The sequence below is a fragment of the Sparus aurata genome, chromosome 4 (assembly GCF_900880675.1).
Source record: "Sparus aurata chromosome 4, fSpaAur1.1, whole genome shotgun sequence".
Classification (NCBI taxonomy): Eukaryota; Metazoa; Chordata; class Actinopteri; order Spariformes; family Sparidae; genus Sparus; species Sparus aurata.
Window position 1 is genome coordinate 16,441,208 of NC_044190.1, and position 24,386 is coordinate 16,465,593.

At 41.6% G+C, this 24,386-nt stretch overlaps 1 protein-coding gene across 1 annotated transcript in view; it reads right to left on the reverse strand.

The window, feature by feature from the left end:
- Positions 1–24,386, reverse strand: part of LOC115580439 (protein kinase C-binding protein NELL1) — a 283,933-nt gene that overhangs the window by 156,392 nt on the left and 103,155 nt on the right. Inside the window, exons 10-12 of the mRNA XM_030414756.1 lie at positions 24,232–24,305; positions 19,461–19,560; positions 15,425–15,553 (exon numbers count right to left, since the gene is read on the reverse strand). Of these exons, the coding sequence (XP_030270616.1) occupies positions 15,425–15,553; positions 19,461–19,560; positions 24,232–24,305 (303 nt within the window). The remainder of the gene's footprint in view (positions 1–15,424; positions 15,554–19,460; positions 19,561–24,231; positions 24,306–24,386) is intronic.

Here is a 24,386-nt window from a genome sequence, read left to right on the forward strand (position 1 = left end):
AGATCCAGCGTCTTGTTATCTGAAGGTTGCTGGTTTGATTTCCCTGTTCTGCATGCCCAAGTGTCCTTGGGCAAGATACTAAACCTCAAAACTGGTCCTGATGTGCTGGATGGCACCTTGCATGGCAGCCACCGCCATCAGCGTATGCATGAATTACTGTAAGTCGCTTTGGACAATAACATCTGCAAAATGTAAATGCACCTTATATGGACCTCTCACAGATATATATCAGTACCAGGGGATATGCAGTCTGATATGCTCAAATATGATAACTATTTATTTTTAGGCATTATAATGCAGAAAAAAACTATTGAATTCCCAGTAAAGTTCTCTGTTTCAGTGCACTGGTGTCATATTAGACAATCAAGTTTATTGTTAAACTGTGTAAAAAAAAAAAAAAAAAACTTAACCCTAACCCTCAATTACATCTTTATCTGTGTGTTTGAAAGCCACATGTGAAGGATAATTTCAAATAATGTGTATATGTTGGCCTAGATATTGATATCAGGATTTTTATAACATCCTCTCTTCTTATATCCTCTTTTCTTATTTATTATCTATTATCCATGTATCTACGTTTTATGCGGCAAGCCTGTTTTGGAATCAGCGTTGTCGCTTGGACTGCTTCAATTTGAAATACAGTGAGATGCAACTGAAAAACCAATGCAAGGGTATCTACAAGCTGCTTTTTTTTTTTTACTTCAGGCTGTAGGACTCTGGGTTCAAAAGAATTTCAGGCCCCATGAGATTAAAAGTTCTCGACTTCTAAGTTATTTTTGCCGACAGAAAATCACAGCCTAAGGTCTTATTATGTGTGTCTTGATAGTGTTTTAAAGAATAATGTCTCAATATAGTGATTTTAAAGCTGAAAGAGAAGTATTTTGCCCTAAGTTTCCTTGACTGACAGATACAGAACGGGAGCACAAAAGTTTAAGTTTGTACCTTCAGTAAATGCCGAGATGGCAAAAAGCAGTACACTCAAACTGAAGCTTTCAAAAGGTCTCTTGAAAAACAACACTTTACATGACACCTTTTTCTGATTGCTGTGCTTTGAAAGAGAAACAAATTACCAAGTTTAATTAGGACCGAAGCATTTTTCAAAGGAGAACCCCCGATACTCACTGCGACAACATTCAATTAGATCGACTGACCTTGGCTCGTCTATGTATTTTCTTTATAGACTTGATGTGTGCGTGGCATCATCCCTGCTTCCTTATAAAGTCGCAGCTCATCTGGCTTGCACTGGAGCATTAAATTAGTGCTGTGACAGTTACAACCGAAAGGCTGTTGGCGGGTTTAATTGTCAGCGGTTAAATATGGTGTGAATGTAAGGCAGCCTGGCAGAACGTTCGGGTCATAAAGCACTCTGAGCTGTCGTGCTTTGTGGGGCTCAGAAGAAAATCACTTTTCCAAGGGAAAATCCTTGACATGTACTCCGACGGCTAAAATCAATCCTCGAACAGAGCTAAACTTCAGGATAAATTTAGAGTCTCGGTGCACAAACTATATCATCATTCCCACAAAACAAGGCGGACTGAGCCGAAATATCCATTCATTTATGCTTCGCTTGATAGACTGTGTATTAAGGCAGAACAGAATGATTTGTACTGCTGTTGATACACAGTTTTTATCACAGCCTGGGTGTTCACTTAGTGCAGCACTGGATACTAATCTTGTCTTTGAAAAAGCCCTGTCAGTTCAGTAACTTTGTGTAAGAGAGTAATTTAGCTCAATGACACTCAGTCATCTAAATTTTTGGTCTTATTCCGTGGTCTGAGTGTGTGTGTGCGTGTGCGTGTGTGTGTGTCTAAAGGGCCAAGGACGCTGTCTGAGCTAAGTGGAGATGACTGATGTCCTCGCAGTCATAATTGTGTCATTACCACCCTGTGGAACATGATCATTAGTCCCTGCGGTCTCTGCTGTAATTACCGGATTGGGGATGACTGAAGGAAAGACTGAGGAGGAGCGTCTGTCTGTCTCCAGACTGGACCAGAGCCATACCTTCACCTCCAGCAAAAACACACATGGAATGACCTTAAGTGATCTTCTCTTGATTGCCTGTGTTCAACTGTGACTCCCGACTCCTTGGAGGTCTGCCTTCCAGGGCTGAATATGTTGCTACGTTCAACGAGGCCTTTCCACTCCAAGTCCAAATTATCTTTTCCTGAAGTTCAGGGACACCATCGAAGTTTTGCAGAGTGTCAGTGTCCCAAAATACATGGCGAACCAGTCACTTTTATGATACTTTCAGGCAGTAGAGTCGGTGATCTAACATAAATTGGACCAATAATAAGACCAGTTTAAAGCATCGAAATCACACAAAATTTCCAGGACTTTTCTCACTGCCAATGCATCAGATACAGCAGCCTGGGCATTGGCGAAATGATTTAAAGTTTGATGCTGTAGGTACCCCTCATCTTAGCGCGTGCAGTGGTATGAAGAGCGTAAAACATTTGACTCAGGGGGTTGCAGGGATAGATGGAAGGTCTTGATTTACAGGATGTTCCCTCCAATTAATCCATGTCCTTTTTGTGACCAAGAGTCAAAAGAGATTTGCTTTCAATCCACATAATGTAAGTGGGTGAACGTATGTTCAGGACAAAACTGATGTCAAGTGCGTTATGTTTGGTAAGTTACATCACGTTGATGTGATGTGAGTAACTTGACTTACCTAACTTACGTCAGTTATATTATCCCCAAGTATGATCTTTTTTGTAACCCGAACCAAGTTTTATTTTGCCTGAAACTAACAGCACTGTGACTGTAAAACAATGTTTAGATGTGTATATGTATACACACATATATATATATATATATATATATATATATATATATATATATATATATATATATATATATACGCTTTACCTGCATAGTTTGCTGAATTAGACAAATTGAGAGTGAGATCAACCTGTTGATGTCACAGTTTTGGAGTTTAGTTTTAAACCACTCAGGAATCTGCAAACTTTTAGTGTGAGGCTAGATTGTCTCATTTGTGAAGAAAGTCCAAGACCAGTCCACTTTCCTTTAGTCCTCCAAAGGTTACACGCCTCAGTGGGCCACGTCCTTCAAGAGAGGTGGCAACTGAATTGGTTGGATGTTTAATTGATGGTGTGTTACGGTAAAAAAACCCAGCAGGGGTGTTGAAAGAAACGCTCTCAACTGCAGATAGATTTTACCACTGAATAGTGCTGGGTTTGCTTTCAGTGTGTCCCTGCATTGGAAAGGACATTTCCAGATAGCATGTTGCTGTGGGATAAGTTTAGTAGCTGAGCCCTCAGTTTTATGAAAACAATACGACCGCTTAAATAAGGATTTGTCAGTCAATGGTTTATTGAAATGTGTCTAAAAGAAAGATTACAGTAGCGATATCATCTCTGCCTTAATTAACTAGGACTCTGTCTCAACAGCAAGAAATGAGATACAAGAAGTAGGGGGAAAGCCTTCTTTACTGTGTGATGGAGAAAGTGTTTTTTAATTGAAAAGCTGAAGCTCACTTTGGCAATCTGATAACATATCACGCTATAGTTAATATGAGAAGAGAGAATAGCAAATTGTGTTTAAAGATCTTTGAGTAAAACACCAACCCATGCTCATGAAACAAACAGGCCTTTGGGTAATCTGCCTTCATTCCCATTAGGCTACTTCGAGCAAATACGTTTTTGCGGCTTGCATGGGAGCTTTCAGGCTCAATTCCAACGAAAATTTGAACACTTTAGCCCTGTAGACGATGCAGAGCTGCAAGCCAGCAAGCCCGCTGGCTCGAGGATTACCATCCCAATCCCCCACAGCTCGGAATTGGTCATGAAATTGAATGGGAATAAGCAGGGATAAATAACCATATGAGGAATGGGAGGCGATGGAAAGGGCGCGAAGCCAAGGACAGCGTTAGCTGTGTTGGAACACATGCAGTCAGTGTAGTGCAGATGGCAGAGATGGATGCCACCCAGAAGAGAGTTTGAGAAGTGGGACAGGGAGGCAGAGGAGAGACTCAGAGGAGCAGCAGTACACACACACACACACACGCGCGCGCTCTTCACTGTCATTCAGTGAAATGACTGTAATTCATTACAGGTCGCTCACTGACCTTTTACCAGAGTGCTCCCCCAGTGTGACTCCAGCAGACCTCTGCCAGTGTGACACAGTGGGCCGAGTCAATCCACCCGCTGCTCGCAGAGAAGCTCTCCTCGCACTCTCAGAGTTTCAGCACCATGGACAGCGCTTGGCTTGCAGCACCACTTGTACTTTCCAACACTTTCCTCTCTTTCATTATCTCTGTCTGTGCAGTGAAAAGAGGGCTTTTATTGCTATTTTTACCCTGGACCGTCTGTCTGCTTGTTTGTTAACAGGCAAGATGGTTTCCTGTAACCTTTACCTAAAGGATTATTCGGTTTATTTCAACTGGGATCCTATTTTGGAAATTGTTACTGTCACTTGGCATAACATTCCACTCACCAATTGAAATGCTTAATTTTGGCTGCGCTATCAGGGTAAGTCAAGGTTTGGCTAACCTGAGAGTTTTTTTTAGCAATGTTGCTACCTCCTAGATCTCAACAATTAGCTTGGTGAGCACAATGTTCCGATGGAAGTCGTGAACAGGTGTACAAGGTCTAATAAACTTGAATTAGCCTATTTTCCAGTTAATTTTGCTGTGAACAGGGTTCTCTTTTTGAAGAAGTCCCTGTTCGACACTCACAAAGCCGTTTGGCACTTAGGGGCCTTGCTCAATTGCACTTGGGCACTTGTAATGAGGGCAAGTGCTGCTGTTTCTCTTTTCCAGCTAAGATTTATCTTGTGAGATGGAGAATCAAACTATTAAGCTTCTGGCTAGATTTAGGTAGTATTTGGCAGGCAAATACCCCTTGACCTGTCGATCAGCTGGTGAGATTTTGGTCGGGGTCCAGTCCCAAAGAGAGACTGGGCATATTCTGTGTCCATTTGAGTCCTGTGACAGTTCATCCCGGGTTGTAATGATGTCACAATTGTAGACATTGAAAGCAGAACTCCTCCTTAAAAACCGTATAGGACTAACTTATTCTCACACTTAATCGGGTAAATTGGCTTAGCTTAGCACAGATACTGAAATCACTGGGAAACACATGAATGTTAACAAAATCTGCCTACCAGCACCTCTTTAACTCTAATTGTTTGTTTTAAAAACTAAAGTTATGTGTTTCCATGAGTCTTCACTGTTTGCCTGATGACTAGGAGTCAGACTAGGTCTTGTATCCAGTCTTTGTGCCAAGCAATGCTAACTGGCTGCTAGCTGTAGCCTTATGTCTTATCTTCTCATCAAAGATTTATGTGTACTTACGAAAACAGTGACACGTTTGTGAAATATATTGAATTATACTGAATGTAAGTAATAATACTGAATGGATGCCAAAAAGTTATATACACACACTGTGACAATTGTCAAAGAACCGTTTAAGATTAAATTCTTTAAAAGGCATTCTCTACAAGACTTTCTGTACAGGAGGAGACTGACTATCCCAGAGCCTCAAGTCATAAGACACAGGAGTTTTATCTCTTTTTTAACTACAGGTATTTTCCTGCCGTCCAGCATATTAACAGCTGGTGCTGCCGAGAATGTCTAGGACTGTTTTAGTTTAGTGCCCGACATGTGTTTCGTCTGAGGAGACAAATACCAAACCAGCAAACTTTTACGAAGGGCACAGCTTACAGCAGGATGTTGGCAGAAGCTTTCTCTGCTGCCTTTAAACCTATCCCTGTCTTTATCTGCCTTACCTCCTGCCTGTCTGTCATCCTTTTTATATCTCCCTCCTTGGCTAACCCCACTTCAGAATCCCTCTCTCTACAGCGTACAGGTCTGAGAAGTAATGACGCCGCGGCTCTTTTGTTCCCTGTCATTACATCCTTGTTTTAACAAGGCCGAGGTAGGGGTTCCCACAGAGAACCTGATTGATTCGCAGAAGTACAAACACAGCCAATTACTCTTTAATGTCACAGAGTGGGAGCCAATTCAGCCAGCGGCACTTGCCAATGCCACAAAAGACAGACGGAGACCACTTCTCCAATCATCACAGGCTGAACAGGAACAAAGGAGGATCATCTAAACTGCTCCAATCAATAGGCCACTTTCTTTGCATTACGCCTCTTACCGCACATCTCATTAATTCTCATCAGCGCTGCATTGAGAACATTATTAGCAATGACTTGAAAATGAAGTGGTCTGTGATGCGGGGTGAGTAAAAACCTTCGAGACACATTATACATGTGTGCTTGCATGTTTCTCTGGCTCCCTGTGTTTTTATGTGTGACCAGACTCAGCAGGGAAAAGTAAGCAGAGGCTGTTAGCTTTAGCGGATTAGCAATAGCGTAAGGGCAGGTGCTGCACTCCGTCTGGAGAAGCATCATGTTTTCCTGAGCTTATCTGAAACCCCAGGACAGCTACACACACCACACACAAACGCACACTCACTTACACACGCCTTCAATCCCACACTGGAAGCTCTGCAGGCAGGCGCTGCCATTGATTAGCTCCCTTCCAACCTCTGCGGATATGATTCCTGCAGGTTTGCACTCCCAGGGATCTGTCTGTACATGTCTGTTTGTAGCTGCAGTCCGTGACAGTCCGTCAGTTAGTGTATTGGCCAGTGCCACCCAGAAGCCAAATGCCCAGCTCATCTGCAAACATACGATAACAGAACCTCTATTTGCCTCAGCGACACGGAGAGACAAGATGGGTAAAATCCCCCACAAATGACTTCCTAAATCCTCTCGGGTGTGTGGGAGACGGATACAATGTTATCAGCTGAACATCTCAGCAAACAGGGATCAAAACACGAGGACACACTACATGGGAAGCATTTACTGAACCAGCAACCAAAGCCTCCAGGAGGGAATTCAGAATAACTCAAAGGACAACCTCAACAATGACATTTAAAGGGTCACTTCTCGCAAATCTCTCAGCTGATGTCCCGAGGTTTTTAGATTTCCATCTGAGATTTCTGACACCGTCCCAATACAATGGAGGTTAATGAAGTTTATAGTTGAAGTTTAAGTGGTGCAAACAACAAAGAAAAATTAATGCTAGACCTTGCTATTAAGGGTTCTAACTTGAATGGCATTTAACTGAAGAAATTATCTCTATTAAATTCAGATCTGTACAGTCAAGTGTTGCAGGGACCACAGTCTGGAAATACATGTTTATACTGAACTTTTCTTAACAAAGTTCTTTTGAGAGAAAAGTCCTTTCATTTCTATTACAGCGGAGCAGGTACAACATCTCAAAGTTCAAACTGACGTCTATAATCATCATGAAATCATCATCATGTATCAGGTTGTCAAAAGGCCGTTCAAGGTACCCACTGGTCTTAGTTATAATACATCCAATCTGTTTTTGAGCTACTGTGGATCTGAAAAGAAAAGAAGTCTTAAAAGTGGCGATCATGGTTGTCACATTCAAAACCAAGATAAGTTTAGAAAAAGCTGCATGATCAACAAAGTAGGATCGGCAAACATTTACACACAGAGTGTCTTCCAAGGCTCTGACAAAAAAAATACTAGTTCTTGTGTAACAGCATGCCTTTAAACAGGCAAAGTCACATTTGCTTTGTGAACTCATAAAGATAAAGATTAATCTTTATACAATAAGCAAGATGAAATCATTACTGCGAATAACATTTTTGGGTTTCATTAAAATGCTAAGGGCACAGTTTTCTCTCCAAGAACACTGAAACAAAGAAAGGTGGGAGCTCGTGTATTAATCAAATAACTATTATTAAGTGGCAGACTTTTTTGTTTGAGAAACTCTATTATTTTGCGATAGTTACTTTTATTTGAAAATCGTTGTCACATTTACATTAACACTTTGTGTCGTCAACAGCCAAGGTGATTTTTGCACTTTTGTCTGCCTTTTGCAACCACTGAGTGCAAAATGGATGAGAACACTACTAAAAAAACTACAAACCCACACACAGTCTGTAGATTTTATGGAAAACACTGCATAGATAGTGACCCAGCTAAAGTGATTGCACTATACTTATTTTCAACAGATGCCACTGCCCTCCAGATCGAGTTTTTAAGATAAATCCAATGCAACATAATGTTGTCAAAGAAATACCATTACTGTAAAGAAGACAGAACTTTTCCTTGAAAATGCTGCAGCTGCACAAGATGAGTGAACTGACCTTGTCATGGTTTATTTCTTTAATAACACCATCATTCTTTTGATTTCCGCCTTAATGAAGCTCATCATGAGACCTAAAATAGGCAATGTGAACACCTCATTAATTGCTTCTCACACCACCTTAAATCTGCCAGGGTATGGCAACACATGAACAGAGGTGTCTGGAGTTTGTTCCAGCGCCTCTAGTCGCAGCAACTGTGATGCTATAAGCACCAGAGTCACGGCACATTATCAGTGCGTGGTGAAGGCTAGAGAGACAGAGAGGGCACAGAGGAGAAGAAGAGCTGAAAGCTGCTGTGGAGTCAGCAGAGATTGACTGGAGATCAGGGACATCATAAAGTAACTCCCCAGAGCCTGTTAGCTAAGGGGACACATCAGAGTGTCCGTCCGACCAACCCGGGGAGTTCATCTGCTCCGGAGCTAAATGAAAGCGAGCTGAACAAACAGAAATAGCCCTGTTAGGTTTCATGTGCCGACTTCACACTGGGCTCTAATCTTATTACCCATAGAAGAAAGGGAAAACACTGTGGAGTGTGGACCAAATAAAACTGAAGAATTCAGCCCTTGCCGGTGATTGACGGCATCATGAAGAGAGGAAGTCATAACACATTTGTTGGAATGCATGTTAATCAGGACCAAGCAACACACGGCTGTGACACAAACACACCTTTATGCTGTTTGTTAAAGCGAGGACAAGTCAGCGTTTGACTTGCACATAAGAGCTCTGGAAGACTTAAAGGGCACACCAGGAGCTAATGCTGCCATTAATGTGGGCAGAGTGACCTATGAGGGTTCTTAACAGCAGGAGGATTCTCCACAACAACCCCCCGAGACCATTACTATGGAAATAAGCTTCAACTCTGCATATGTGAAAATATTTGACTCGACGTCGAGGCATCTTACTAACTGCTCTGACTTCTCCCTAATGTGCTCACCCATAAACATTTCCAAGGACGCGCCGCGGTGATGGTGCCTTTAATTCGAAACGCAGAGAAGAGGGAAGTGCACAGAAGAGGCACTTGAGATGCTGGAGGAAAAAAAAAAGAGAGAAAAAAGAAGAAATATCTTCCCGCAGAGACGGAGATCATTCGGGTACATTGAGGTAGAAGGTCTGTGCAAAGCTGAGAATATATGCAATGAAAGAAAGATGTGCACTATCTAAGTGCACTGTGGCTCAATATTAGACCCATGCCGGGATTTCACCCGGCGTGGAAAAAGGATACACACAGCAACCTCTGTGGTAAAAACTGCCCATTTGGGAGAAAGGTCCCTGCAGCTCTCAGCAAGGGAACAGTAAATCACGTTGTTTGTCCTCAGCTGATGCGGCTGTTGTCAACATCACTAGGTACAGAACCTTCTTTATTTGGAGCTATATTGCAAACATCACGTTAACAAGCTGTCAGTAAAGGAACAGGAAACGGTGTTAATATCTGTGTCCTCTGCAGCTGAGGTGGAACACGTTTAATGTGCTGGGACTGTCAGAATATCGCTGACTAAATAAGCAAGAGCCTTTGAGGATAATAAACCTATGATCAGCCCATTAGCACAGGCTGAAAAAGCACATTGTGCTGAATGGAGCAGCCTCATTCGATGTGACACGCTGAGCTGTAAAGAGGGGCGCAACCGATGTTGTCTGTGCTTTTAATGAATAATAATCAGTGTTTTACCTCCAGTGTAGAATTTAGAATTTACAGTATTCCCGTCTCACAGGATTTACACCTTTGATCACAAGGAACAGATGCTTCTTGTTTCACATTGGCTTTAAAACTTAGGGGAACACAACAACAAATAACTAAATAAGGGTGGGGGATCAATTTTACCCGACCAATCACAAGAGACCAATGTATCCAGCTGAATGAAGATTATTTTAAGCCGATACTGACGTGGGCTAGGCCGACATGCTACAGTTTTAAAAGTGGAGCAGAGTGGAGTAAAAAGAAACTATGATGTCAGGCAATGTATGTAAAATAGCGTCTATCCTGTCTAGAGTGGTCGCCATTGTTATAACTCCGTCTTTGTCCAGCCGCACAGCTTGCCAACACTCACAGCAGTTTAACAACGCCGTTACTCCTGCCTGTGGCACTGATTGGCTAATTGTTAGTCCCCGTGGGGCTAAATGGATGGTCTGCTCTGTCAGATGACAGAACGCTGTTTCTTGTCACGATGCCAGATGAGTGAGTCGACTTGGTGGAGTGGACACGTGTACTGTATGTGCACACACAGGGAAGAGAAACTGCCTTGACATCCAGAGTGCAGGGCAACGCCGCCAACTCCAGTCCTCCCTTAAATCCAGTAATTTACTCTTGTGACTGCACCAAAGATGTTTATTTGCGTACTTGTCTACTTTTACTTTTCCTTATCTACGCTTTTTGAGTTGCACTTTGCTGCATTTCAAGATGCAAAACAGAAAGTGTGAAAACAGAAGTCCTGCAAAAAGTCCTAAAACACTGATCAGAAGCTGCTGGACAGAAGAGCTCCACGTCCACAGAGGTGAAGCATCAGTCAGCTGACATTCTGGAAAATGAACGTCTTCAATGTGTACGTTCACTGGCTCTGTACAAAGTAATAAAAAAATGTGCAACAATGCAATCAAGCTATTTAGTTTATGTGGCTTAATAATCTGTGTTATTACAATATATTTACTGGAAGTTATTTTAATTTGATAGTCAGAGTCTTCCTCTTTTCTGGTCATTTATAGTATGAATACTGAGGGTGGCCACGGCTTAGTTGTAATTGTTCAGTTATCAGTTAGTTAGTGGCATCTATAGAAATGGATTTTATTGTTGGTTTTGATATCGGTGCTCTTGATGTTAATGTTGAACCACCGCTTTGACGTTTAATGCAATTTATTTTGTAGCCTTTAGATTTTCTTTACCCAAACCCCACTTTTAGTATATCTAAAGGGGCACTTTGAAATATTTACCATATTCATCTAAACAAAATATAACCATTTTAAATAGCTGAATAAACAAGCTGTTCTCAGAGGAAAATAAGGTCGCCAGAACACATGTCTTCCCCTAAAGTGAAGTATTGCAGAACTCTTTGGATCCCTGCTTAAATCTAGAAAAGATGTCTGCACATACGCGTTAATACAGCTTTAATGGAGTAAATACACAGTCCTTAGTGGGCAGGCTCGTGAGGCACTAACTATAATTAGTGTGTCCCTATGCTTGTGTTTCTACATGTGGGCATCATCTGCATATGCAGGCACATTTCCGCTTTCTCCGAGATTAGGCAGATGGCTTTAAATATTTACACATTCACCACATTCTCCTGCGAGGTGCAGAAACCAGGCCTGCATCATACATGCCGCAGCACACAGACACAATCTGCTGCAGCTTCATTTACTTTTAGTGCCAGGAGAAAGCATCTTTCATCCAAAATGCCAGCCCATCTTCTCAGTGTCATAAATCAGTCAAACTGGAACACACAGATATCTCTCACAGACTCCCAGAATCAACTCAGCTTCATCTTTTCAGTGAGCTGTCTCTGCTCAGCTGTGGAGAAACCTTCAGTAAAAAGTACATTTCCAGTTTAGAGTAATCCAGTAACATGTAAAAAAAAAAATCCTTTTTTTTTTTTAACATCACCGGTTAAACTGCACACAGGAGACGCTTGCATGTCCCAGCATGACTTTCTGTTGTGCAGATTTTGCCCTAATGTAAACAACTTAAAGCCCCTGTACGGAGTTTTTAACTGGATATAGAAAAGTCTCTGGTTTCTGCTGATGTGTCTCTGTTACCTACAACAGCAAATGAGCCCATCAGCGTGAAGATACGCTTTTTCTAAGTAGTCTAATTCTATACCTCTGAAAGGCATTGATCGGGTCGGACCACTGACGAAACGATTTACGGCAGTCAGACCGGAACTGACGACACTCAGGATACGGCATAGCTGTTTTGTTGCTACGCTAGCCAGTGCTAACCGAGCTAAAACTTTTGTCATGGCTAATAATGAGACAAAGAAAAGAAAAAGAATTCGAACCGAAGACCAACGAAAGGCCAAGAGGGAATCCGATCGAGCTAGGGCTAAAACACGGATAAACATCGGCGATTCCTTCCAGAGATGGAGAGAGTTGCGGGGCTTGAAGGGAGGGTCGGATCCAGAATTCGCCCGATTCCTCCTAGACAGGTTTGTAAATTCTATTAATTTATGAAATGTAATGCGGGACGTAGTTTACAGCAATACATGAATTTATGTTGTTACAACAAAGCTGGCTAACGTTACCACTAGATTAGCTCTAGATACTACACTCGTGAAAACGACAACAGACGTCTTAGATCACGCATCCATTTCAGCTGTGTGTATGCTTCAGCCCAGCCGACCTGCAACGATGCATCGGTAATATCCTCTGTCATTATAAATGATTCAGTTTCTTACTTAGAACAAAACATCCATCACAATCACTGTGACTTTGCTGTAACGCTAGCTCTGTAGCACCGTGGATAATGTTAATATATATAGCTGGGAAATTGCAGTGCAACAGCAGCATTACTTTGTTTCACCGGCGGCATATTATATTAAGTAGAAATACAAATAGACACATTACCTCATCCATCTGCACGCTGCAGATAGCTGCTAAAAAAAAAAAAAAAAAAAGTTTTCAAAGCAAGTCCCGTCGTCTTTCCGACGTTTCCAAAACAAATCTACACGCGCCAGCCAGACAAACGTCTTCAGGACAGTGGGCGCTAGAGCTCATGGGAAATGCAGTCTTCATTCCGGCAAAACACTACCGCTTTCGTCCAGCGGGGCCGCCAAAATCAACACTAAATGAAAAGTCTGTACAGGGGCTTTAATGAAGCAAAACTGGGTCCAGGTGAAGCCTGCAGCTAACTCGTTGACCTTGAAAAAGCAACTTTACTCTCGCTGTTTGCATTATCCACAAAAACAAAGAGTGAAAAACTGGGCTATATTCGCCTGGGGTTCAGAGAGTTATATATTTATGTATAACACACGGTCCTGCGCATGTTTAAATGCGAAGAAAAAGATCAGAGCAACCTTTCAAAAAAATACTGCATTAATCCAAAGTTTTGACACTTGAGGCCAATGTCCCAGCCAAAAGTCCCATTGAGAAAAATATCATGTTCAGTTTGAAGAGAGGGAGGAATAATAATGGGACCACAAGTTCGACTGAATGCAATACAGACGGCTAAGGCCGGGCTCTGTTCAAATCCCCTGGTACCTCCTCAAACAGCCCTCTGATTACGAGTAAATAATCTCATCTCCAATCATTTGCCTGCTCATTAAAACATTTATGAGGAGGTAATAGTCACAGTTAATGGCAGCCCAGAGACACAATCTCCTGTTTATAAAAGTACAAGAGGAGAAATTAATTTGTTCTGTAAAACATCTATTAGGACGTCACTGACAACCCGTCAGACTGCCGAGCTCTGTTCATAACACAAGTAAAACAACAAAAAAAGAGTTGTGATTGCTCCAGTCTGCTGTCTAAGACATGTTATCCTAAGCCAATTTTAAGATGGAGGTGAGGGTGAAGCCATGTCAAGTATCACCGTACTGTACAGCAGGAATCCAGCTAATCCATTTACAATGGAAGTTTGAGCTGCCTTTAGGGAGGAACTCCCAAACACGGATAATGCCGCCATAGCCAATAGAGCCGTGGCTGCACGATTTACATAGCTGATCTAACAATCAGCATTTCCCAGCTCTCACTCATATGGTGTGGGACTGTCGTGGATTGGAGTGGAGCTCTGGGTAAACCTCTTTACCATGCAGATCAAACAGAGGCAGACAGACTGGAGGGCTTGTGGCTACCCATCTCTCTGCGTGTTTAGCGAATTTAGTCTGCTGTGGCTCTGACCCAAAGACAACTGCATCGAGCATCGAGCAAATCCTTCAATCCACCAACTGCTGCTCCCAAGCCTCTTAATCAAATAAGGCCATTAGCTCCATCATAAGTGCTCTTGGCCTTCAGAACCCACAGACTGGGGAATTTGTTGAGCTGGAAGCACCCTGACACTCTTGGTGATCACTCAATTGATGAATGACTATTTGCTGTCGAACAATCCGATGATATGTCTTCATGGAAAACAGGTAAAGCAGAAGAAACTGGAAACAATAGGTACTCTAGTTTAAGAATCAAATTGCACTCTGAGATGACAAGCGTGTACTTTACACTCTGCAAGCTAGTTTCAATTCCCAAACTAGCAGGAGCTTTTCAGCATCAACTGAAGTTTAGATCAAACCGAGTTTGACTCAAAAGGGTAATTCATCACTCTGGGCACTGAGTTGGTCTCATTCTTAGTTATGTCATAGTCATGGCTTTTGAGAAAGAAAGATAAATACAATAGATTGGTTCTTGGTCTCCCATTCTGCAACCAAACAAGAAAGAGGCATCGTTTTCACCAGTCGCAATCCCCAGGTAACGGTGGAATACCTGTGGAGACTCTACACTGCAAAAGGACAAAAACCCATGCAAAGGAGGTGAAGTGTGATAGAAACTGAGGTAAAACAAGAGTGGACGGAGAGGCGTTGACTCAATAGAGAGCACTCTGGTGTTGAATCAAAGTATGTTCCCCCATTGATATGTGTTTCCAATTACAGTCGAGACAGTTCAGAGCTGGTCACAAAACCTGCCAGCTTTTTCACACAACCCGGTATAATTCTCAGCCATTACACAGCACTGAGATCAGGGTTCCTGGGTCGACCTAGCATTCTTACAGTTGTTTTTATACTTTGGACAGTAGGCAGGCGGTTGTAGCTATTCTGCTAATGTTGTTGTTGCACAGCAATACTAAAGGGAAATGCTAGGAGGGGAAAGATATGTCCAATTTATACAAAACATACAAATCATGCAATAGTCCTTTAGCCAAAGGTCGCTGGGTCATTTTTATAAAAGTAGCTGTCCAATCTGAATCCAACCCTTAACCCCTAAGCCAAAGGACGAGCAAGATTTTTACAAAACAGACAAATCACTCCATCAGTGTTTCAAATATCTTGCCCTTTTCATAAAATTCACAAATCCCTGTGCTTTGTCAGATTGTCAATGCCACGATAAATCACAGCTGACCACAGTGCAACAACCCCAATCCCATTTTATGGCCTTTCATCATCATGTCATTTACTCAGCTGGATAATATCTGCTCATTACAAACCCCGGGCTGTGGAAAACACATGTTCCTAAAAGAGAGCAGTGACTCAACCGCTGACATACTGCCACCCATCCAGCTTTCAACACCCCAGGTTCATAGATATAATGAGTTGGTCACATGAGCCACAGCTCAGCCTGAGCTGGGTAAAGTATAGTCCTACCTTCACAGTAAGTAGAATCCCCATGGACGGAGGCATAGCCGCTCTTGCATTCACATTCTGCTTTAGTATTCCGGTTTTTACACTCAGAGTTTTCCCCACAAATGAGTCCCTCCGCGCAGAAGTCATAACCTGAAAGAGAGGGGACAAAGGAAGCCTCGATTTACTTTGGTCTTAAAATTAGCTCGGTCAAGGCACTGAAGAGATGTGTACGGACACAAACACACACACACACACAACTGCATGCAAATAAAAGGATGACAAGAAGCGTAAAGTTTATGATTGCGGTAAAATTTGTGCAATAAAAAAAAGTTTGGGCTGCCGTGAATCCATGCGCACACAAACAAGACAAGAAAGAAAAAAGCATGCACCACATTGTGCTGTTGGAGGATCTCAGAGGATGACATCCATCAAGCTAATCAAGTCAAAGGGCCACTAATAGTGTGCTGCTGTAGCACAGGACTGGTACAATGCTGGTATTTCGTGACGTGCTGGTTTCTGAGAACAGTCTTTACATACACCACGAGATGCTTACATCCTCTTTTGTCTTTTAATAGAAGCTGGCAAACAGCTTCAGGAGCATTATCGTCACCCTCCAGACTGGAGTGTGGTTCAGAATGGTTATTATATCATTACACACGCCAGATTCTCTTCTGAAAAAACCTGAAAATAGCCTTTTATCCTATGACACATGAACTCCTCTGCAACATTCCTCTAATGCCTCGTATGATGCCATTCCTGTGGAGTGTAATTCTTAGTGTCTGCCTCTGTTGTTGGTGCCTCGGGCAGTACAAAAATACAAGCTCGACCGTTTCCTGTAGTTTGCAATGTACACATCTACTCTCAGAGTGCTGACTTTTTTTTTTGTACTGTTCAGACTTGTGTGACCAAACCTCACCCTTGATATAACGTCCTCCTCCTTTTCTATTTCCAATGCTTCCTCTCATTTATCCTGAATGCTGTGGTAGCATTGGCCCTTACTTTCATTTCTGATTTGATTATATATATATATATATATATATATATATATATATATATATATATATATATATATATATGGCCTTGCTATATTTTACGACCATACTTTATGTCTTATTTCCCCTTTTCCTTGTGGCACATTTTTTCTGCCAACTCATTTCCACCCACACCAATATGTGCGAGAATTCGTGGAAATGTAATTTCTTCTCCTGCCCTCTTCACCTGAACACTGCTTGATCTTTATTAAGTTCTATGTCATGCCTTGTATCATGACTGCATGTACTGTATATAAAACTTGCTAGTGCTCTCCTGGAATCAGACTTAGTTGACCATGTCCTCGGTTTGACTAGAACAGCAGATTTCTCTGTAGATGTTGCTAAGTCATCACTTATCATTTTATTTAATAAAACGCTTAATTCTCAAATGACAAACCTACTGTTTTAGATTCATCTGTACATACTTTAACATTTTCTAAAATAACTTTCTCTTAATTGCATTTATTGACTTAATTTTTGTCTGTATTTTCCCCTTTTTTCCCCTCCTTGAACAGGTTTAAGTCTACCCTCGCTCCTTCCTAGAGTCCATAGTGTGCAAGACGCTGACTCTTTGTCACTTATCCAATGAGGAATGGATACATGGACGGTCAGCCCCTAATGGATGCTGAGCCTCCATCAGAGAAGCTTCAAGATAAGAGTACAAAGCAAATTTCTACATAACAATTGTCACTTCACCATTAGGAGGACTTATTGAACAGATGGATCAGCCAAGGTGAGGTAGATAACTTTATGTTGCAGCAGCGATATAAGAGGTTTTTTGACACACACCCAATCTCCAGGATATATGCCAGCAAATGTACGTTTCTGCAAGCCACAGATATGTTGAAACTCAACATTTCTTTATGTTACAATTTTACGTTTCTTTCTCTCGGTTTAAATTCTATGTTGTGATAAATTGTGCTTATGGTTGAGACACAAAAAAACCCCACTTGGTTAGGGTTTGGAAAGGAATCATGTTTTGGCTTAAAATACCTTTTATTTGTCACCAAAAATAAAGCTAGAAATTTTCTCAATCAAGCGCTGTCGTGCTTCCAAATCCCATCCATCTCGTGATATAAAAAATCAGGTCATAGACATGTAATGTGAACATGATATGACACGTGTTGTACAAATGTCAGGATCATATGCATGCATGTATGAATGCTAACATTTCAGTGGCTTGCAGAAACATAAACTGCCAGCATTTTAGTCTGGTGACTGCTCTGTTTAACAGTCTTTCAGTGACTCTATATTATTGTAGTATTGTGTGAATCCAAGCTGAATATAGCTGTGATCCGTCACCGCTACTGCTGCAGAACTTCAAAGAAATGATCCAAGGTCACGGGGGTAAGTGTTTTCTTCAATGGAAGTCAGCAGCGTAGGAGTCATACTCCCTTACTGGCTTCCCAACTGTGACCATAACCAATTGAGGCACACATTGTGCTGCTATCGGGATTTGAACACTGGTTGTTGCACTTGCTGCAAACCACCAATTTCTTAAACCATACCAGACTGAGATCCTGCACATGTGCAGCAACGTGACATGACATGCAGACAGACATGCTGGGAATCAGTCCGACAGATAGGGAAGCGAAAAGACAGAGACATGATACTCTCCTGCTCAGTAAGTATGAGCTGATGTAGCCCATCATGTGCTGTAATGAAAGACAGACTGGCTGCACATAAAAGCCCTGAGAGGCTGGGAGCCTGGGGAGCCATTACTGAGGAAAGAGCTGTGTCGGCATTATTCCTTCATTCGACCCTTCTGTCATCGACAGCAGCACCCCAAAGAATGGCGCGTACACGTAACAGGACTGACAACACGATTGATAACAAACACATGCGAGCATGTCTGCGAGTGTCACTTTGGTGGTGACATTTCTTTTTGATGTGCGATTTGCTGGATTTTTTTTCCTTTTTCTGTAAAACAGAGGAGGTTGGACTCTCTGTGATAATTGTGTTTCTTACCAATTGAACCGAGCCGTTGTGGTTTTGAGGACTCTAGTACATTTCAAGGAGCAGTGGCAAGGAGCTGAGTCACAGGGTTTAGAAGAGGTCTGGAGAAGATGTGGAAATAATGACCGGCTCAGATTTTTGGCAGCCCTGGGTGACGGTGTGTGTGTGTGAGCGAGAGAGACTAAAAGAGTTTTGTAAAGCAAAGGTACTGTGACTCTAATCTTTAATTGTTAGCTCACACTGTATAAACTCTCCTCTCGCCTACAAACCTCTGCACACTCTGCTGTCTTTTTCTTCTATAGCCTGCATACATTTCTCCTGCTTCCCCTCTGTCTCCTCTTCTCTCCTTTCCTCTCTTTTCAAGTCTAATTCCGATTCTCCATTTCCACTCTTCTCTCTACCTTACTTTTTCTACTCTGTGTCCTGATCCTTCTTTTCTCCTTCTTCTCATCTCATAGGCTTTATGCTCTTGTCTTCCCTCCCCTTCTCCCTTTTCTCCCCACACTTTTAAACATAGCAGGTCTGCGACTTCCTCCTTTACTTGCTCTTCTTTCCTCTCTCCATCCCTTTTCTCTGTATTTCCCTTGCTTTCTTTTTGGCTCCTTTTCATCCTCCTTTCCTCTGAATACACTGGGTCTAAGGCATGCTGCTTATTTTTTTCAAAACGAGAGTGCAATTTCCTTCACTCAGAACCTGTCCCCAGGTTTCTTTCATTATGGCTCTATAGCTGACAGCCTCCAACAGTTTGTTTATTCAATGTATTTACTGAATTACTGGTGGCTATTTACCCTGTAGTACCTCCCCGCCAAAGCAGCGGGGTACAGGCAAATTGGCATAGCAGGTGCTCTATAGCAGACAGACCAATCTGCTCTGATAGCTATCCCAGCCAAGAAGAATTCATACCAGGTGGAAAGGGAGAGAAACCGAGTTACTGCAGGGATGCTGCCTGAATCAGCATCCGGCAGTGTGGCTGTGTTTACTTCTGGCGGCGGCAGGGGATCGGTGCGTGCAAGTCCAAAGAAAGAGCGATTCATACAACTGAGATGAGTGCAGTAGGAAGGAAGACATACCTCTGCAAACATTGCAGCATCTGCCATCTGGTAATATCTGTTCACTGACGGTGCAGTTGAGCTCCGGACAAGTTTCTGTGACTTTCACCATCAGGCCGTTCTGGAAGGGATAGGAAAGAGGCAAAACATTGCAATTTCATTGCTGGGGTCACATGCGTGAAGGTCTATATATTAATTAACACCATCTTCACCAGAAAAGCGACACACAATTTCAGGTACATGATGCAATCTGATCTGTTCTGGGGCTCCAGCGCCTTCGAGTCACAAGACCATCTTTAAAGTCACGTATAATCACCTCACGTATACGACATATATTAAAAAAAAACGAAGTTTCCACTGTGAAGAATAACACAAGTGTGTATCCACCTTTCTGGTGCTTTTTATACACACATTTATTGACATTATGCTCCGGGTTTAAAGGATAACTTCACCACAAAATTTCAATTGAGTCGTTATCCATTCACCCCTATGCCGATGGACAGCTAGGTGAAGTTGTGTATTTCACAAAACATTCCTGGAGATTTATTGCAAAACAGCAATGCAGGACTCTCCTGAACAACTGAAGTAGATGGGGGGGGGAAAAGATAAATAAATAATGGCTTCATAGAGCTAGTAGGGCCTAATCCAAGTCTCTGGATTACCTGGATTATTTTTCAAAAGACGTTATATACACTCTTGAGTTCATCTAGCAATCAGAAGGTTGTCGGTTTGTATCCCCGGCTCCCCCGGATGCATTTCGAAATATTCTCCTAAACCAATTTTACATTATATGTCTTTTTTTTTTTTACTTCAGTTGTTCAGGAGAATGATGAGACTTTGTTTTCCTCTGAAGCTCCATAAATGTTTTGTGGACAACAAAAACCTCCTCTGACTTTCCATCAGCATGGAGGTGAGGCTTTTTTACCTCTGGATGAACTTGTCCTTTAAAACACATCAGTGGTCTTTGGGTTGCCATGCAGTTTCCTCAAAGACCTGAAGGGCAAATCAGGCTGGATCCAACATGTCGTAAATCTGAATTTCTTGAATAACTGTCTTTTTTTTTTGTAAATGTCTTGAATGCGTTGATTTTGATGTACTCTCAGACGACCATGGTATGGCATGTCTCACAAGAGAAGGGAAAGAAAGGTTTTATCCCTGCAGTTCCTTATTACGAAAATGTTTTGAAAGCACGGTCGCTTTCACCAGTAAAATGATGATAAGTGGCGGCAGGGTGTATCAGCTGACTATAGTTAAGTACCACTGTACCCTCTTAGCTTGTCATCAAGTGCAGACCTGGGATTCAGCACCTTAATGTGTGACTGACAGACAGAGCCTAAAATACAGTGGACGGTGGGAATCTGTAAGAAACCAGTAAAAATGACATAACACATACGTCAGCGGTCTAAAAAAGTCATGTTTTAAAATTAGCTTATTTTAGTTTTTTTCTTACAGAACATTCAGTTACATTCAGTGTCAGATGTATTGAGCACTTACTAGTGACATTTACTCAAATAACGGCCTGATAATGGCATTCCAGAATAGGGCTCTTTATTGTTTGAGATAAATCAGTCAATTATTATTTAAAGATTTAACTGCACAAGAAAATGTTTAAAATATCAGACCCGTGTTGTTTTACAACCATGCAGATCAAACCAAATATAATCTTGCTTTTTTTTTTTTCCTGGTATAATACATGTTTTCAGAGTTGTCTGGCCTCACACAAAGGCCTGTGTGTAGAGCTGTATTTTACCAGTCTGAACTTTACAATTTGCAGATCACAAAAGGCGAGAATGACACTGCTTTTGAAATGTGTTAAACCACAGCGGCAGTTTGAAAGGATGTTTTCAGATGTTAAAAAAAAAACAGGTTATTTAGAGATACTCGTGACTGAATGAGGCTGTCATTACAACGGCAGGTCGGAAAGTAAAGGCTTTACATACTGCTCGCATTCACGAGGAGGGCATGAATACAGATAGCGGTAAAATGCAGTAAAATGCAGACACCAGAGAAGAGAAACAAGGTTAGATAGAGCTCGGTGTCATCTCTGCCGTGGGCCCTCAAAACAAATAGCAGACACAAAGCAGCAGCAGCAGCAGTTGCAGCCTGGCTGGTATGACATAGCTCTGGTGGTCCCCTCGATGCCCCTCAAGGTCTTAATATCGACTCAAAATTCCTGAGAATTCTCCTTCATTGTCGTGATTCTCCAGGAACCACATAAACTATTTACTCGTGTCATCTTTTAAGAGTACAGTCGCCTTTTTCCCCGCTGTAAGTCTTTTATCAGTCACGTCATCTTCTCCTTAATTCATGAAAAAATGTCATCACTTGTGTTAAATGAATCAATTCAAGCTGCACTAATTACAATCCTTTACACTAGCAGCGGTTTCAAATGAGTTTATTCATCAAATACAAGCATACATTGTACGGTGTTGTGAAGCAGCAGATCTAAGCCCATGGCTCAGGGTCAATGAGTGGAGAATGAACCTAATGAGTTTATAATGATGACAGGTGCACAGATGTCACCTAGTTTGCAGGGAATGTTTTAGCCTCTGGTTAGCTCATTGTTTGGGTTTGAAGGCCGACGCGTTCCGCGCTAACGAGTATGCCTTAGAATGTTTTGTTGTCGAGAAAGCTTTGACTTGTTTGTTTGATTGATTTGTTTCAGCTTTAATCTCTTCTATAAAATTTCAGAAAAGCGTGTGTTACTCCCTGAATGGTAGGTGTTTGTCTCCTCGAATATTTTGTAACTTCGGCTGTTTTTTTTTTGTTTTTTTTTATGTTGAAGGCAGACTGACCTTTGACCCTTTTGAAGAAGTTTGTTTTTCTGTAAATACATAATTAACTTTTGCTCCTACACTGCTTTCCTCTTGTTTTACCCTGGTTCTAAATTCTATTTGTTACTCCCCTCATCCCCTGGCCACTTCGGGGATGTAAAATACTTAAAAATTCCCACCGTAGCTCATGGTGAGGTATTCAAATTGCCTGTTTTGTTTCCAAAAACAATCCAAAACCTTAAAAATTTCAATTAATAATGACAAAGAAAGTTAAAAAAAATAAACAAAAAAGAGCCCAACTTCATCTTTGAGAGGCACTTTTCCAGTATTTTTGCCCACAGTAATGTTTTCCTTGGAAACACTTAACTGACAACAACGGGGTAAAAAACAAGCTACCCAGTTCATTTCCTACCCACCTAAGATCCACTGCTGCTTTTCAGTGACACTGATTATATGGCATGGCAAAAACAGCTGAGGTGGACGGAAAATCAACTGGTCAGATCTGTGGTGATCTACAACTTTACCAGCAGCTGAAACTGAAACCACCAGTTGTATTTGGTACATGCCTACATTATTTTTCACATATCACCAGCTATGGTGGAGAAAAATACGTTTAAAAAAAACAGTGAGTGTCGGGTCTTTGCTTAGCAAGCTGCAGTTTGCCCAGCAGCCAGCCACAAAAACTGCTGCTATGTAAATGGTGGCTGGTTCCAAAATGGGTCTGCCTTTTTCATGCAAGAGGCTGAACTCAAGATGTTTTGAACCTGTCAAAAAGAATACCTGCATCTGAGTATCTACATCAAAATTTGGATGTATGTCATCATAAAACAACAGCACTAATGATCAAGACAAGAAAGAAAAGAAAAAGAAAGAATCAAAATAAGACACAGGCTGTACAATGGAAAAAATCCTTTTATTGGTGCCTGTCCACCTCCCTTAAATTTAGAGAAGTCTCAAATTGATGCATATATTTATGGTGAAAATGATTTTGAATTGCTGAGCTTACTTATCCACAGAGATGGAACACAACCAATTACAAATGTGGGCCTTTCAAATTAACCCCGGTGGTTTGATCTGTGGACCAGAATAATCTTTTTTCATTTCACACATCCTCCAAAAATAGCATAATGTGGCCCTCTGTCTCTCTCTCACTCCTCTCGCTCATTCCCCTTGTATGTCAATTCATGTATTCATGTTCCCACTTCGCACCTCGCCCGCTGTGATGGTGAGAGTGCAGAGAGATGCTCTGGAGGGGGGGAAGGTTACATCTTTCTAAATCTAACGTGCAGAAAAACCAAAGAAAATGAATTAATAAATAAAATAAACACAGAGTCAAGCTCACATACTAAAACATAATGCTGAGATTTTTTGGCTGTGACAGTGCCAGATTAATACTGACACTGGAGAACCCTGAAAGCCTCAAAATAAAACATTTTTAGGGCCCCTTCTAAAAATAACATGTCCACAAATTGGCCATGTGCCAGGAGTAAAGGATTGCTGTAATTACTTGAAACAAAGCCTACAAACAATATAATTATGTTTCGAGGTGTCTGGGGGCTAATAATGAGTCAAGGAATCCACTGTGTGGCTCTTTGTAAGCAATTACATGCACAAAACGCTAATTTTCTCCCTAAAATAGTGTCTTTAAAGATAAATGGCTTCTCAATAGAAAAAGCTCACCTCTGTTCTATGCTGAACTGGAATAATGACTTTAATTAAAATCCACACAGTGATGAAGCTCCAATTCAAATTGGGGTTTTGTGTTGCTGTGTTCATACGTTATTCTAATTACCTGGCTATCTCACCATTAGCGAGAAGAAAAAAGGCAGATTGAACAGATTGGGGGAGGGAGGGAAAGCTAATAAGGCCTGCTGGCTAATTGAATAACACAGCGAGCAATTGACCACACATGATCATTCCACATTTATCCTGAAAAAGAAGTGCTGTATGGTGACCCTATTGCAGAATACGGGCAAAATGCTGGCAAAATTAAAGTGCAAAACGAGAACAATTATTACCTTGCATTCCCTGCAGCTCCGTGATAAAAAGTGCTGGCCTTCAGAAAAGGTCTGACCCATGTAGTTACATTTTGCTGTGGGCAGAAAAATAGAAGGTTTCAGCTTCAATAACATTCAAATACACTTATTACGAACAGTAACTACGAAGTGCCAGA